Below are 17,890 nucleotides of genomic sequence, written 5' to 3'. Positions count from 1 at the left end.
AGTAGCATTTATAACCACTCGGGCTGCACCATGGTGTGATCCGTTTCACATGCCAGGAACTTTGATGGGGAGCGGTTGAGATTAATGATGACATAATACAGTAAGAAGAGATAGTAATGCTCTTAGGCATGAATTAATGAAATACCATTGAGAATTTATCCTGCGTGAATAAAAGGATTTAGAAGTTGTCGTTCTAAAAACCGCATGAAGGATTTTACTGAAAAAACCCCAAACGCTCTGTTGAAATAGATGGGGTCCTAATGAACCTTTACTCCAGATTTTTGTCAGAGCTGGATGATTGAGCTGATCCATTAATTAAATTCCTACTAATTTACAAAGTGTTTACATAAATGAGAGGCACAGATCTCTCGCTTCCAGGGCTGTGGTGGTGCTAATTTTTATCCCCAACTCAATGCAAAGCCGGATTCCAACCTGCGGTGTAGTTGTGGAGTAGAGACCCAGCATGCCAGCGGCATCCATGAATCTGGGGTCCTTATCTCATAGTGCAGCCATGCAGCAAGACCCTTGCTTACTGAATTGGTAGCAATGCTCTTCATAAATGTGGAGGGTGACTGTCACCATCTATTTTAAAAAAATCTAAGGTATGCTTTACTGTGACCTCCCTGGCAGACGTGTCTCAGCGGGGCTACAGCTGAGGTGGAACTGAAGAATTACTGCTGCGTCCCACGACTTTTCATTCTCCATCGTCCCCTAGAATTAGTGAGTTAAAACCCCAGTGAAGGTGTTCGTATATATGTAATTGTCTACCTGTAGCTTCTCTTGATTTAAGAATTAATTTTATTCAGGGATAAAACTTTACACTAGCATATGTTGTCCTATAATCAAGTCTACAAGGCAAGTTTTGTTAGTTTTGAGGCAAAGTGGGATACCAACAGTACACAGGGACTGTTTACTTTTTTGTTCTGTTAATGTCTGTTCTGAGTTCAGAAAAAAATTTCCTTAAAATTAGGACATAAAATATGACACATATTTTATCCATAACTTATGTCAATTTGAAACACCTTTTATTGCCTACATAAGTGAATATATGTAAACTTTATTAGTAATTTCATTTCCAATTTAAAAGAAGCAAAGGTGTATTGTAGAATTCACAGATAAAGGTTAATTTTAACTATAAAGGTATATTACCAGTGTTGCATTTCTTCATGTTATGGTTCACTTATGTAGAATTGAGATGTATTTTATATTAAACAATGCATAGCACCATTATACAACAGTTCACTAAATGCACATCCCATTTAATCTTTTGTAGGAATTAATATAACTGGACTGAAGTTACAAGGAAGAATTGAACTGAGCCAGTAGGGTTAACACTGATACTAACAGGAGATTACTAGCCATAAGAAAATTACAGCTCTTCTGAAAGACAGTGCCTAAAATAGCAGCATATTCTTGGCACCATCGTAGGAACTGGTTAACTGATGACCCTGAAGAAACACTTGTTTCCATTAATTCTGCTGTCATTATTTCGCTATTCTCGAACTCTTCCTCTGAATTCTTCTGTCCTTCTGATCCCAAGACAAGATGGCAGGAACGTGAGAGAGAACATAAAGAAATTACAGTAAGCTGTCGGCTATATAATTATATTGTAACCTACTACACTGAGAAGTTACACCAACAGAAATTTGGCAAGGTTTCGGCTGCTAGCTGCTAGCTAAACACAGGACACTCACTAGCATAACATTAAAAAAACCAGGCTCACTAAAAAGCAACATCTACATTACAAAGAAGCTAACAAAAGAATTCCCTTATGATACTTAGGTTCAGCTGGTTCATCTTAGGTTCATCAGCTACATTTTCTTGTTTTATGAATACTTGCAACATCTGCAATTGAATATATATTTAAGATCACAATGCTACAAACCTTTTTCCAGCAAGTAGTTTTGCCACCTTTAGTTAGACACAAAGGAGTACTTGCTCGAACTAGGGTTGAAGATTCTGCTGAAAGTCGGCGATCTTATTAGGTCATGTGTACTGTAATTACTTGAGCACCACAATTTTTAAATCCCTAAGACATGATTTCCTAGGTAGAAGGCAGCAAGTACGCTTTTAAGTTGCCAGACAGACCAAGGGAATCATTTTTGCTCCAAAGAGTCTGCTGTATACCCTGAATCAGAACAAATTCTTATTTCATAGAGATTTCAGATTTTTAAAGCATCTCTACTAAACAGAAGTAAACAGTTTCTGATTAAATTTTAAATGTTCCAGTGACTCTACTGTAAACATAACAACTTTTAAGTGTTAAGGAACATACTGGCAAGAGTTACCAGTAGGGTCGATGGTGAAGATGCCTTTTTCTTCAAGAACAATTGCTACGGTGTCACAGTCCTGATTACAGATATATCGAGGTTTCCTGAACCCCACGGTTCCACCTCAACCTGGATTTTTTTTTTTTTTACAGAGTCTGAATTGTCTCAACAGCAGGAAGTCTTGCCCAAAATATTCTTCTGAAATCCAAACTTTTTCAAAATGCATCGATTTATTTTCCAAATGGGACTTTATATATTCCAATGCATTAGAAGGTAACAGAACTGATACGGCTTTCAAATGAAATTTTGCTGTTCTCATACATATAGTCACAGTGGCCACACACGAAACTGTGGCCTCTGTGATGACGGGGCATTAACTTTAGAGTTACTTGGGAGAACACAATTTCGGAAGTTGTGACAAATGAAGTCCTTGGCGTTATCTTTGAGAGGCCCTGGCTGAGAGGGACAAAAGAGGATTGGGAATCAAGAAAACAAAGACTTCAGACTTCCAATTTTGCCACTGCTTTGTAGATAACATCTTGGGCATCAGCTGCCTTCTGCAGTTCTTTAGTCTGATAAAAATGGGGCCAGTCATGCTTATTTATCTAACTCAAACCAGTGCCATGATGGATTAATTATTTGGATAGCACTTGGAGTGCTACCCAAATGCTGCTTATTCATGTTTTCCCCACTGCAACAATGTATCTTCATCACTAATAATTAACTGCTAATTACTGTTGCCGAGAATATGATAGTGGTGTTTACCACCTTATTTTTAATTTCAGTACAGATGCCTACTTAGAAGTTATGTAAATATATGAAATTACAGTACATTTTCCTAATGACCCTGCTATGTCTGAGTTTTATCCTATTCAATTGTGACTAGAGTAATGAATAGTAAAGATGACCTTTTTTCTGTAGAGCTATATAGACAGTTTCTATTGTATTCTCGACACTTAAATCATGAAATGTAAAGAAGCCATTCTAAGCAGGATACAGCCGGGTCGAAGGGCTGCTGGTGCCAACTATGCTTCGTACATAATAATGCACATTTTACCTATTTGGAAAAAAATTCACATTTATTTACTGTCAAACAGGTGTTAAACTTTACACTGGATATTAGTGATGGGCTCATTATCAACAGGTTTACACAAAGGGATGAAAAAAGCAGAATTTTGTTGAAACAATTTACATTTCATTAGATTTTTATCATAAAATAAATTAATTACTAAATATAGGCAGAAGGAATATGGAAGAGTAATAGTTATGTTTTATTTATTTTTTTAAAGGACAGGCACCTTTTATTCACGAGAAAGCTTGTGAGAAGTGTCCAGTGTCCCCTTCACCCCTTACCACCCAACCCTGATTAAAGAATGAACAGGGAATTGAGTTACAATCTTTGTTAGCTATACCAAATTTGTGCAAGGCTTGGCGTAATTGGCTTCTAAAACAATTTTCTCCCCAAATTATGTTTTTTGGCAATAAAAATTCAAAACGTAAGAATAAAAACTAACTTGTCAAAGCAGAACACTGTTTAGTGAAAAATAAGTGAAAACGGGTAGAACTTGCATTTTAAACATACTACCGTACTATGAACAGAATGTAAGAAAAACAGCTTATAACATATGTGCAACCAAGAGCTTTTCACAATATTTTCTTCAAACTCTTTAAAATTATTTTTTAATGACAATTATATTCAGTTGGACACAAATGTGTTTATTTTACCCTAGCAATAGAACAAAATATAATTTCTTTAGCCATTTTTTCATGAGAACGGTTCATTGTACAGTTGAGGAAATATATGAAATAAGGCCTGTGGCTTGATTGCTAGTGGTTAGACATGTATTCAATCTTTGCCCTAATGGAAAAGATTTGCAGTGAACTGCAAACTGATGCAGAATATCTCTCCTGCTTTTGCAAGTCTTGTCAGGAATAGTAAGGTACAGTAAATTTGTCCCACAGGATTTTAGAGCCTACGTCTTGTATATAATACAATGTAGGCCTAGAAAAAAAAATGGTGCAGCCATATTTACAAATTTAGTTCACAAACTGCTGCAGTAAAATGGCTGGGAAGTGTTTATTTCTCTTTTTTTCACAATTTTGTTAAATTCAGCAGCAGAAGATATCTTAAAATACCTTGTCGGTATTTCTTTTCTTTGTAACAAATAATTCATTTTAGTATACTCTGTGTATATACAAAGTTTTTGTTTTATAAAAATTCACAGAACTGTGAGGTCCAGTCATCCCCGTTACTGGAGAACCACAGGGTCAACAGAATTGTCTCTTCAAGCAGGTATGAGGGAGCCTGCATGGGGCCAATTAAGTCTTTTTAATACTTGTACGTGACCTTTAATATTTCTTTGCTACACTATTAAAGGCTTGTCACTAGTTGCATTTGTCCTTCTCTAACATCCCCTTCTGGAATACATCCTTCCTTGTTAATGGGAATTATATAGCCGTCGCTATTACCCCTGCTGATTTGATAGTACATCTGAAGCTGATGGCCAGCTCCTAGGTTTGGCATGCTCTTGTAGTAAATGTCCTCATTTTCACTCCTCCTGGAGGGAGACAGATCTTCTTCAACGTCGGGGCTGCTCTCTGGATACGGAGAGTCTCTGAGATTGGGCATGCTCGTGTAAAGAGAGTCTCTGTTGGGGGACTGGAGGTGGTCGTCAGCCTCGGCTGTCAGCTGTGAGACATAGCTGTCGGTTCCCTCGGTCTTCACTTTCTTCTGGGGCTGGTACAGAAGGGAGTGAGTCCGCTGAGGAATGAGTGGGGCCTCAAGCTCTTTGTGGTGGAGCTCCAGCCCGGGGGTGTCACTGTGCATCAAAGATGAGGCGTCTGCCACAATGGCGTCATCTTCGCTACTGCTCCCGCCGATCACGGCTTTGGCTGGTAGCGTGCGCTCCAGGTTGTGGTTCTTGCTGCTGCCCCGTAGGTTGTTGTGCACTAATTCTGAAATGATCATTTTCTCAAAAGCAGTATCATTCAGGCTTAGTCCACAGTCTACAACTTGCACACTGTCGTTATAGTCTCCATTGCGCAATGAGTAGCTGTTGTTGAAATTACCATTTAGCGGTAGAGTATCCATGGCACTTGTATCCCTGGCATTGTTCAGTGAATGTCCTGAAATGGAAAAGGACAGCTCTGGTTATTGCCTGATGTGCTTTTTATCACTTTTTTTTTTTTTTAACAAAATTCTTTAATGTAGTTCAGGACAAAGTTGTACTTGGAAGTAGGGCTTGAGAAAAGTTAGGTTATTGAACATTCCCAAATGTAAACAGTTGCACACCTTATAGGAAAGATGCATTTTAAAAATAGTAACGTGTATTTCCTGTGGGGACTTGTGGCATTTTAATTTCTTAATTTAATGTCAATTCTGTTACTCTTCCACAAGGAACTGTTCACTCCATGCCCTTGCATATGTAATGCAAAGCAATTCATTTGGAAACATCTATGTTTTGAAGTACACCACCATGATTTAGAAAAAGAAAATTAACAGAATTTGTCCTAAACGACACTAAATTAAAAAGGAATTAGATCACAGACATAACTGAAGGTAAATGTACAACATAAACCCACATAACTGGCAAGCAACTACTTTAACAACATTTCTAACGTTTTTTCCTTTTTTTTTTTTTGAGATGAAGTAAAGAAAAGAATGAAAAAAATGGATAAATACAAAGAATTTATGTTAAACAAGGACAGCCATCTTTCACACTACAGGGACCAGGGCCCACAAGCACCATCCAACAACACGATAGACAGCAGGTGGAATGACTCACTTTGGACAACTCACATCATGTCTGTCTGCTCAGGCTATCTGGCCTAAGAGTAGCTGATATATAAAAGAAAGTAAAATGATTTATTGTAACATGATGAAGAATTACTGAGCTTCTCAGCAACTTAGTCAGAGCAAGGGTTCAGCAAATTAGATTACTAAGCAATAACAGCTTTTCTTTTCCCACTTAATGTAATTTTTTTGCACTAATATTCTGTCTGCCAACAACGGCCCCAGGCTTCTAAAGGTCAAAGTTTGCCTGCAGTCTGCATCAGTCACAGTGACAGCACTGAATGAATCAGAATAGTTAATTAAGAGTTAGGCCCACAGTTACCATGGGCATGGAAGTCAAATGCAGAAATGTTAGGAATTTCTGTAAGTATGGGTCGCAGAAATTAAACCAAAGAATAAATATTAGTTGTGGAATGGGAAGAGGAAATCAGCCACGGCTGATATCTCAGAGCTGCTGGAGGAATGACAGATTGGGTAAGTCTGCTGGAAACATGAAAAGAAGTTTACGGGGGAAAAAAAATGAAGTCTTACGATGATTAAGGTCTTTATGTTTTTGGTTTTGGCTTTTTTTTTTTTTTTGGCAACACGATAAAGAAAAGGTTTTCCTATAGACACAAAGACATGTAAACTATGACAGCACAGTGCTTCCCAAGCAAAGGAAAAAGAAAAAGAAAAAAAAAACTTTGAAAGAAATTAAACAGTCTGAACCATGGAAAGTCAGATGGTTAGAGCATTCCTAGAAAATCACTTTATCTACAGATATGTCTGGAAGTAAAGAAAGAATGCAGTGACTTTACTGAAATGAGACTGACCACTGTGAGGCTGCTGCATCATATGCAAGGCTTGGAGGAGTACAAGAAAAAAGTTGTTTTGGAAAAGATTATACATTTTCCCGTTTTGGGTTTTTTTCATAATTAAAGCTGCAGCTTATCTTAGAAAATTCAATCTTCTCTGGAAAATATTGTTTTCAATTAACGAGTAACTGCATTTTCTCATGAAAAGATTTTTGTCTTCAACTTTAAAAAATAGAGTAATAATTTCCAAATAAATTCTGAGTAATTTGCAAATAATTTTGTATTTGCGTTATTGTTAACTCCTCTCCATGTGTACTGATTTAAACAGTGATGAGGGTTGTTTGAAAGGTCTCTTTAAGCTTTGATTAAACAACTTTGTAGTTTTGCAATTTCATATATGTTCCAAGATTTTTGTTGCAATGGATCTAGCTGCGCAGAACATATGGCATTTATAAAAGTAGACAACACATGGACCACATGCTGGCATTCATTTTCCTCATGAAAGTGATTAAATCCTATAATTTTAATTCTCTTTTCTTCTGCTAAACAGATACCAAAATATATCTGATAATCCAAAATGAGTTTTCTATGATATACTGCAGAGTTAAGCATGCTAGAATATATTCAAATTGGTTTGATGAGGCAAATTTTGTTGCCCATGATCAGGTAATTCATTCGAAATCTTTCCATAGCCTGTAGCAAGATTACTGTGGGAATGTAAAAATATAAACAAATTGTTAAGCATTTATGCTTGACACTGCTTTGGTTTTAAAAGCAAATTATTTCAGCATTGCGTAACTTCTGTTACCGATAGGGTTTGCTACAGACCTCATGTTGTTTCCCAAAAAGCAGTATGCAAGTACTTTCTGAATGTGGAAACATTTCATTTGCAAATTGTGAACCACTTGCCCGCTGAGTCTACTTCATGACCACTAGTTATGTTTTAATTGTGCCCATTAAAAATCATGCTGAAAAAATTTACATTTGATAGGCAAAGTTAAGTTTTACTCCCATACTTGTCTCTCTGTAGGTTGCTAGAGGAAAGCATAAGGAAAGTAAGAAAACAAGAGAATGAAAATAGAAACTACAGTTCAGTTAAAAAGGAAACTTGAAATAAAAACTGGAAACAAGGTTTTATGAACTCTTTATCAAAGATTTATCGTTCCAGTTATGCTAAAGTGATCTTACGACTCATCAAACAGTAACTGCTAGATATTTACTGATGAATTGCACCGCAGTTAAAAAAAGCAACTAGATAATGTAACAACAAAATGTTAGGTAAGTGATGACACCCCTTCTTCCTACAGAACTAAACTGTTCTAACTGTTAATCTCAAGATTCTCCTACAGGAAAATGATCTACCATAAAGCTGCACTATACTATAGTTTAGATCTCTTTGACGCTGGATACAATTTTCTACACTGGGGTATCCAAAGGTGTCAAGATGCCTTGCGCTGCTTTAGTATCTAATCCGTTCCATAAGCAGGTTTTTCTCAGCAAGCTTTAGAGTCAACCTTATATTGCATAGACATGATACCTCTAAGTGATATATATCTTGAAGATGGGCTCTCGGACCATGTGGTGTCAGTCCTGTAATAGTATATTAAGATTTATGCCACCTGTGTTAAAAACATGGATAATTATTGGTAAATACTGTTATGGCAAAGGCATTACTATAATATAGTGCAGTTTTACAAGCTGACATTGGCAATACTGTATTTCTCGAACTGACAGAAATTCAGAATGTATGGCTAGGGTATTGCAACTTGAGTTTCTATCTAGGGAAAAGAAGGGATTTGGAGCGAGCCAAGAAAAGCGGTTTTATTCAGGAAGTATAAGCACACCTGGTGAGTTAAACACAGGAGCTGAAGGGGCATTACATACAACTGTTTCAGCGAGCAATGTGTTATAGGGGTTGTTAGTGCCGTGTGGTCGAAGAAGAGGGTTTGTTAGTAGGTAATTGCCAGTCATTCCTAAAGCAAAAGAAACAGAAAAAAATGTCAGTTCTTTAATTTTAGGCTGACAGTTTCAATAAAAAATATTTTTTATTCATCATGAATCATGTAGGACTTGTCAAATGTAATTCAGCCGAAAATTTCTGAATTTATTTGAGCTATGTATTTGAAACGGGAGTAGGAAAATACAGTTAGATTCCAGTAATTCACAGGTGCTGTCCAAATCCCCAAAGTAAACATCTGGTGAGAGTGACATTTACTAATGTATACAAAATCAGTTACACAAGAATAGCAATTAAATGTGTAGAGATCAAGGTACTACATAAAGCTATTATAACTTTAAAAATGATCATATGGAACACTTCTGTCCAGAATTGAGAGAACTGAATTTCTCAAATTGAAAGGTATTGAAAAATCTCTTATGACAGGACCAGAGCTGTTATTCACTTTATTAAAAACACACGGAGAGTGGAAGGGAATTGCTGTTTTCAAACAGACAGTGGATGACAAACTGCAAGAAGCACATCTTAGTATATGTAAAAGTATGCATGCTGAGGGGAAAGCAAAATATTTGCTCTAAGAAATCAGAGCATTCACATTTTCTCCTGGGACATTCATGCTGCAAATTTATCTGCCAGGTTTTAAAAAAGAATTCCTCAAATGACAAATTTTCTTTAAACAATCAGTTTACAAACAATGTAAGACGAAGCAAAATACTACAAGAACAGATTTTCTTTAAACCCATTTTACATGTTAATGCAATACCATTTAAACAACTCTCGGAATAATTAGGAAAAAAATCAGCATATTTTGAGAAAGTATTAAAAAGTCAATTGATCTCTGATTTCCAGCTACTGGAAGAAAAATGGGTTGGAATAATGACAAAAAAACTCCACGCAAAATGCTGTGATTTAAAACTTACTTTAAACATTTCATTAAGGTAAAATTCCACTTTCTTTTCTGTTGCATTGCACAGCAGTGTATCAGGATCAATGTATTTCAGACCCAAGGACAAGTAAAGAGCCAGCTATATTTTTATAGTATGGATATTTTTATTTGGCAAGGAAAAGACAGTATATATTCCAAATATTAATGCTTTTGTACTACCATCGATACTTGGTAGCAGAAATGAGCAGAAAATTCTGAGATTCAGAGGATTATTGCCTGATTATGCTAATCTTATTTGAAAGTTTGTATCAGTGAACAACTAAAAAGGTTTTATCGTAGTTTTTTCAGTTGTAATGTACTTATTACTCGAAATACTAACTGAAATATATTTTTCTTGGGTTTTCTTTTGTGTACTATGTTTAATCTTGGTTAGAATTATTACCTGTAATTTATAGTTATGAGAATTTTTTTTCAAGCCAAAATTTTTTGCCACTTTTAAAAGCTTGATTTTTATTTTAAAGGAAAAATTACACTTGCCATTAATTACTAAACTACCCTCATACGTATGTATCACTGAGATAGTGACAGTATTATAACTGAATAAAGATGATATCAATTTTTCTAATCATGGCAGAACATCTCCCGTGACTTGATACTGAAGCTCCAAAACAGGGAGAAGCTTCCAAGACCTCTGTTCAACTCTGAATTAACTGAGGGTGCAGCATGGTTAGAGCAAACCTCAGGAGTCAAGAGACATCAAATTAGGGTGAACTCCCAGACTTTTATCTGTAGCGTATTTATGGGATTTTTAGTAAGACACTGGAAGGGAATGTACTTCTTTCTTGGGCATGAAAAATACACATTTTCTACTTAGGAGAAGTTACTTAATTTTGATTTTGCCAGAGGAACATATGAGATTCAGATGGAGGGAGCAGTGAGACACAGAGGTCTTATCCACTTTCTCTATGCCAAATAGCAAAAACAGAATCATGCTTTCTGAAACCTTTTCTTTTGCAAAATACCACACTTTTTACTTCCACAATAAATGCGAGTTAAGTACATGTCCCTACTACCAAATCTTGAAAAAAACAAGGGAGGAAAATTTGCTAGTTGTGGTTGATGTGGGCTTTACAGCAGCCCTGACAGCGATGAATTTTCTGTTTGAGACTTTCTGAGTTGAGCAGGAACCGCTCGCAATGAGATCAGGGCTACGTGTTCTTCTCCTAGGGATGTGGGTGGAAGAACAGGCTTTGAACTTGGCTTGCACAGAGCAGTATTGCTAGCTCCATTGCTAGCTCAAACTGCCTTAAAAAAATACAGGGGGAAGGGCAGAAAGGAAGGGACATTCTGTCTCAGTTAATACCCTTGTCTTCTAACTGGACATGAGAATGAGGTTATAGATTTCAAAGTCTATTTGAGCTGAGAAATTTGGTTTTGGCTTCTCTGTGCCTGAAAATCTGGATTCTATCCCATGTGACAGATACGATGCTCTTTGAAATAGAAAAGATAAATGCTTTACAGACATCTTTTGCATAGAAATGATATCAATTAGATTTCACTGGGAAAATTTCTGCACCTAAAAATCATAGTCAAATATGCATTAAAATGTTACTGCACTCGTATTTCTGTTTCAGATTTAACCTATAAAGGTTAGGAATGATTTAAAATTATGATCTTGCTTTTAAGTTAAATTATTGATGAAACTTATTTAAATACATTCCCACAAATGGAGGAATTCAACTTCTATAGCAGGGGGCCAGTTGAGGGAACACGGTTTTAAAAGTGCTGGTGGATGACTTTAAACCTCTGCTTTTAGAGAACATTTGTTCCAGAATTTTTTTTCAAAACATTCTTTTCAATTCTTCTGTGTTAAATGGTATAAAATCTGTATAAAATTTAAGGTTTCTAAAACTGAAATGTTCCCAGTGACTGACCTTGATTAAGTGTTGAAGTGCTGTTGATGTCACCTGAGATAAAAGACGATTCAGATTGTTTTCTCACAGTGTCATTCCACATCCTCCTTATACGACTCTGTTAACATAAAGCAGTGAGACAGAAGCATAGTAAGTTACAAAAAGATTTTTTCCTACTTATGTGCTATTATGTAGAATATTTGTGTTTATTTCGGCCTGAAGTAAGCCATTTGTCTAGCACAGAGTGAAACTCCTTCTTTTGTTATTAAAACTCTAATTTATTAAATTTCATTTAGATGAAACACGGTGGTATAAGCCTTCCTATAAACCAGCCCCTAATTAAGGTGTTTGCATTAGACCAAAGTAAAAGGAAATGTTTAAAAAGAACCAATTCTATTATGCAGAAGTATGTATTTGCCATCCAAATGATAATACTGAGAAGACAATTAGTGCTTCTGATTGGAACACATCTCAATAGGCTTTTTATAAATAAGGTTAATTAAAAGATGCTGTCAAAATCTTTGTTACCTGAGTGCCAGAGGAATAGCGAGCACTAGTTCTTGTTGTTGATGCCTTCACTGAACTGTGGGGACTCTCAGTTGGTAGTCCACCACAGCAGTAGGAATGTCGGAAGCATTTGCCATATTCCTTACGTACCTACGGGGGGGGGGGGGAAATTACTTAGCACAAAAATAGCCTCAAATATCTCTGCTGGCAGAAAGACATGAACATTGCATTGAAACTACTCACACACTTTTCAAGCAAATAGATGATTCTTGTCTATTGAATTGTTGACCATTAGCAAAATCAGGTATTTTTCCCTACTTAGCAGCAGCATTATCAGCTATCCAGGATTTTTGAACAAATTATTTCCAAAGTATACATGCGCTTCATTTAGATGTGCCTGAATAATCATTACTGAGTTATTTACAGGATTATTTTTATTTCATCTTCATATTGTAGATTAATATAGCTAAGTTCACCTGAATTGAATGCTGGCTGAAAACAGTCCTTTTTTTATATGAGCTTTTGGTGCAGAAACCACAGAAAGCCTATCTTCCCATCTCAGCACGCAGGAAGGGCTGAGGTAACTAGCCTTTGCACTGCTTGGTACTGCCCGTTAAGTTATCCCTTCCAAGACAGTGTGCAAAACCTGCCATGACCATAAAGGCATTTTCATATAAAGTTACTCTGTTACTCACACAGCTGCTAGTTGATATGGTCACACCTGCTTCGGGATTGTACAAAGCTCACAAACGCCCCTGCCCCGCTCCAGGCAGAGCACCAGCTACGCTGGTCGAGGCACCGTCAGTGTTTCAGAGTCAAATTTTGAACCGTAAAGGCTGGGAAATGGAGCATCTTTCACTTTTAGGACCAAAAAATAAAATCCTCATTACTGTCTTTGCTGAACCTAGAAATCTGAATACACCTATGTATGTGAGATTTCTGTCTGACAGAGCAACAAAACTAATTAATGATTCCAGTATTTGGCCTGCATTTATTCACCTTCTGTTTCCAGTGACCTACTGGAAACCTTAGTTTTGTAATTTATGTGTGTTAACATTTGTCATGAAAGTAATCAGGATTAATTTTCAGAGCAGTTAATTCTCTCATATTCGGTGACTGCTACACTGACTAGTACTTTCAGGTAACAGAAGAATGCATACGCATCTCGGCAACATGACAGCATCAGTGAAAGGACACAGTGGATAGAATTTTTAAAGATGCGTAAGTCTAAATTCGTAAATCTTCCACCAGATTCTTGGGAATCTAAGTGTCACTTCTACATCAATGAGACTCCTAAGTTTCTGCGAAAAGTGGGATTTCAGCTAATCTGGAAATTCTGCTTGACCTATGAATATATAGGACAGAAAGAAAGCTATGGGTATGTAAGAAAGGAAGAGGGGAAAATGCAAAGAGTTAATAAGGTGGATTTACATATGCCATGTGCTGTCTTCAATATTACAAGAGTTTTACTCATGGAATAAACTGTGATGTTTCTATAAACCGCAAGGATGAAGAAAATTTGAATAGTAAGTGCCTTAACTTCAAGCTAGGGACAATAACTCATCTTTTTAGAAAAGTATATGGTACATATTCTAAGTGAACCCCTGTCTATATCAGCACAAAAGACACAAAAAAAAAAAGAAAACAGAAATGCATGGACATAGAGTTATAATCTTTAACTCTGTAGTCTGAAAAACGTAAGTCTATATATATCATCACTAGATGGTATAACACCTAAGAAAATACATTCCTGACCACTAATGGATATTAAATGCTCCAAACCACTACATAGTAGAGACAATAGCAATCAAAACTGTATTTTTACCCAAATACCACCCTCCAGGGCTGGTTTTGCCTAATGCCTATATTGCAGTGAATGTACATTATCTGTCAGTACTGCGCATTCCACTGTCATTATTTCTAAATTATAGCTTGTTGGAAACTGATGGAAGCAACAGCACTATCACCCTGTCAGAACTGGAAACGTAATAGTTTTCACTTTCACAATTCTATTCCTCTGTTCAATTTAGTGACCAACTAGTAATAACGGAATAAAAAGACTACATTAGCTATGCAGACAGAGGATAGGATGATATCCAGTCAAAGGCATGGAAACTTAAAAATCTTAAATGGCAGCTTTAACATTCTTTCAGGTATAAACCTTATTGCTCTAGGTTATGCTTTTTCACACTTGACTGGTATTTTAATATTGCTTTTTGCTGACTCCACTTAATATAAAAACAATGCACAGCTGTAAAAAGAAATAAAAAGGAATCTGTTTTTGATTTTGAAGTCCAATACAAATGGTAGAAAGGGCAACATTATATGAAACCCTAATCTAGAAATTATTTGCATTTTGAGAATGTTTGCATTTTCTTCCCTCTCTTCTTTTCTTAGGCTCAATCTCCTCTCTAAGTGTGCTTTTGTTCTCTCAAAATGAGAGGAGTGCCGTTTTCATCTGGATAAAATTCTTTCTGCCTACCAGATCTTTTCCTAAAACATGGCTGAACGCCATCGTCTACCCCAAATTTAGAGATGCTGATACTGTTATGAGTTGGTACAGTTGAAAACACACAAGAATGTGATTTTGGTACTTACATGGCAACGCTTTACCCAATGTTCTCAAATCATTTTATAAGTATCAGTTAATTATATCTCTGGTTAGCTAATTATAATGGGGGTTAATAATTGCTAGGTCTCCAGCCTAAAACTGGTGAAAATATTTAGAATCTAAGTATCTAAATATTGCAAATTGGGTATTTCCAAATGCAGGATGTATTGCATTTTATGTTAAGTTTTTTTGGGTGGGATTTTTTGACTTTTCCTCTCAGCTATCGTTACTTTCATTTGCTACGCCTTCTAACACAGGCTATGAGGTTTCTTTCTTTTGTTCTACACTAAAGCACCTCTAAGGCATCCTTGAAAGCAGTCTCTACCCTCAGTCTGGGGAAGAGGAGGGGTGCAGGGGACCCGAAGAGAATCCCACCCAGCTGTGCCCTTCACTTCCTTCTCTCCCGCTTGCTCCTCTCTCCCATGCAAGCTTTCCCTCTCCCCAGCAGATCTGCTCCTTCTAGACCCCTCTGCTCCCAGCGGGCGAAGGGGAGCAGAACTAATTTAGCACATCCCACTCATGAGGGAAGGCTCTTACCAGGGGATTCCAGTTTTTCCAGTTAAGAGCATGAAGCTGTTGGATTGCTGGGGGAGGCAAACACTTGAAAAAAAGTATTCATGCTGGCATCTTTGGAAAACTCTCCCTGTTAGCAGTTGTCTAGCGTTAATGACTACTTTTTTCTAAAGTGCATTGAAGTTCATAATAGAATTAATTTTTAAATCTCGCTTAATTTTGTAATGAACGAGCACTTATAGTACAATCCTTGCCTAACGCCCGTAGCTTTATGTGGCAGCTTAATGGGATCTCAGGAGAGGTCCTCTGCCTTGATGTGAGAAAGAGAGAGAGCTTCCAGGCTGAGATGGGCTTGATATTGTAAATGATCCTTTGTTCGCAGTGCTGCAGCGGAGGCAGGATTTATTTCATGTGCACATAAAGGACTTTTGGCTGTAAGTCCAGACTAATACGTACCACATTATCAATGATAAACAGTACATTTTCTATAGTAATTTTCTTCCCAAAGTCTCAAAACTTTCCAAGCCCAGGTTGGAAATGCTGCATCCATTTTAAACCTGCCCAGGCCACAGAACAGTTACGTGACTCCCACAAACACACACAGCAAGAATTGGTTTTGAATCCTAGTCCCCTCCTCAAACTCCTTCAAAATACTCCAGTTCTTGACATTGTTATTTTTTTTCTCTATTTTTTAAGAAATATATGTGATATTTTCAAGGAGTTAAGGAACACACATCTGTGTTTTCAGTAACTTACTTTCTTTTGAAGCGCACAGTGAAAGATGAAAATAAACATTCCTTGGAAAGCATTAAATACTGTGAAGAGATACGTCATCACAACAGTCCCCTCATTGATAAACAGCAGGCCAAATGACCATGTTAGGCCAAGGAGACACAGGAGAGCAAATGCACCCAGGACCCAGGATCTGTAAAAGAAAATTAATTTTAGCAACATTACTTATGAGAATGCAGGTCGCCAAATCCAATATTAACATTTCAGTTCCTGCAGTTGACTTTTACTAGGTTCATATTCAAATGTAAAAATTCCTTGGGTTTAACCTTTTATCTATTAAAGAAAGAACAATTCCATTTGGTACTCTTAGTCTCCAGTGAAAACAGCAAGAGTAGATATGACCTTTTTCTTTCTCAAGAACTGCATAGGATATCAAAACTATTTTGAAATGCAGAAGTATAGCGCAAGCCCCAGCTACTCCATTGCTTTATCTGCTTTTACAAAAGAGTGATAAATCTGGCTTAGCCACTAATCACACCATAGATTTTAAACAGTGGTGCTGCCATATGACACCAAATAATGTAACACAAGTGCACAAAGGTTAAACAGCAGATTAAAAGCCTAGAGCCCAAATCTTTAATGCTCCGATAAACTCAGCTAAACTGAAGCCAGATGATGTAACTTCCGCATGAAGAAACCCTGCTGAAATGTGACAAAAATATGGATATTGCTCTACAGAACAGTCTAAAAAAGATTCCATCATGAATAGGTTAAGGAAAAGGAATTGTAGAGAACGGCACAGAATGAAAGGGAAAGGGAATTTAGTCAGTGAATTCCACATCTAACTAATGATCTTACTTGATAAATGGCTTATTATCTTCATAGCTAGAAAGCATTATAAGCAGAAAAGAGAAACAAAATTATTAGACAGAATTGAAACAGAAATAAGAGCATTTTTAATTGTCTATAAAAATTAGTCAAAATTAGGAAATTCAAAATGCAGAGGCAAGCAATTTAAAATTATAAAGGCATATAATAGTTAAAAATTCTTTAGCAAATCAGGTATCTCAAAACTAGTTAATTAAAATTAAGGGAAATCCACAATATTGACCGAGTTTGTAAAGTTAAAAATCATGCTAGAAATTTGTTAATGTAGGGTTCTATCTTACCCAGGTAAGTCCGTATTATAGTAGCCATCACAAACACGGTAATTACTGGTGTGGATGAGAAGACAGAAAGAGGAAAAGGAAGAAAAGAGAGAGATGCTAAAGATTAGCTCTCTCTCTCATCATGCAACATGCAATGAAGCTGATACTGACCTATCTAGAACATCTAGTTCACAATGTTAGCCTTGCTAAAAATCTCCCTTCGCCATTTTCAACATTCAAAGCAAATCTGTAAGACCCTTTCACATCCAACCCTCAGTGTTAGAAAGTTGCACCATCCCTTCAGTGTTGGTAACAAAAACCTTCAGTACAACGTAAAGCTATACAGAATACAGTAAAAGACTATCTAAAGAAGCAAGAGCTGCCAAAGCCGTGTTAATTATAGAACACTTATATTACTCTGCAAAAGGGATACTGCAGTACAGCACCATGATAAAGTAAACATTTGTTAAATTAGCATGAAAACAGCAGATAATCTTCAAGTTAACAATAATAATAGAGTCAATTCTCTTGGTAGAACAGGATTACGAGTAGAAACTGCTCAGAATCCCTAAATCAAAAAGTCATTTAACAAAACAAACTTAATATAATCATATCAGCCATGCAAACAGGAACATCATTTTTGAACTGCATTTTAAATGCAAATGAAATTACTACAGTGCTGTGGCATTTCCGTGAAACAGTTTCTTGGCACTAGTTCCAGGCTGAAATTATCTAATTTTGACCGGCATTTGTGACATTACAGCAA

At 36.6% G+C, this 17,890-nt stretch overlaps 1 protein-coding gene across 36 annotated transcripts in view; it reads right to left on the bottom strand.

Moving 5' to 3' along the window:
- Positions 1 to 1,034: 1,034 nt before the first annotated feature.
- Positions 1,035 to 17,890, bottom strand: part of ADGRL2 (adhesion G protein-coupled receptor L2) — a 166,308-nt gene continuing 149,452 nt past the window's right edge. For 6 of the 36 annotated variants that reach the window (XM_076340463.1, XM_076340462.1, XM_076340467.1 and 3 more), the window contains 8 exons: positions 17,146 to 17,190; positions 16,835 to 16,861; positions 16,001 to 16,169; positions 12,142 to 12,270; positions 11,635 to 11,731; positions 8,702 to 8,830; positions 7,874 to 7,891; positions 1,035 to 5,396 (listed from right to left, as the gene is read on the bottom strand). In XM_076340463.1, the coding sequence (XP_076196578.1) occupies positions 4,642 to 5,396; positions 7,874 to 7,891; positions 8,702 to 8,830; positions 11,635 to 11,731; positions 12,142 to 12,270; positions 16,001 to 16,169; positions 16,835 to 16,861; positions 17,146 to 17,190 (1,369 nt within the window). In that variant the 3' untranslated portion in view covers positions 1,035 to 4,641. Of the gene's footprint in view, positions 5,397 to 5,856; positions 6,109 to 7,873; positions 7,892 to 8,394; positions 8,477 to 8,701; positions 8,831 to 11,634; positions 11,732 to 12,141; positions 12,271 to 16,000; positions 16,170 to 16,834; positions 16,862 to 17,145; positions 17,191 to 17,890 lie in introns of those variants that run through there. The other 30 variants (XM_076340471.1, XM_076340474.1, XM_076340485.1 and 27 more) reach the window with 13 other exon arrangements.

The sequence above is a fragment of the Aptenodytes patagonicus genome, chromosome 5, assembly GCF_965638725.1.
Source record: "Aptenodytes patagonicus chromosome 5, bAptPat1.pri.cur, whole genome shotgun sequence".
NCBI classification, from domain to species: Eukaryota; Metazoa; Chordata; class Aves; order Sphenisciformes; family Spheniscidae; genus Aptenodytes; species Aptenodytes patagonicus.
This window is presented reverse-complemented; position numbering and strand designations above follow the sequence as displayed.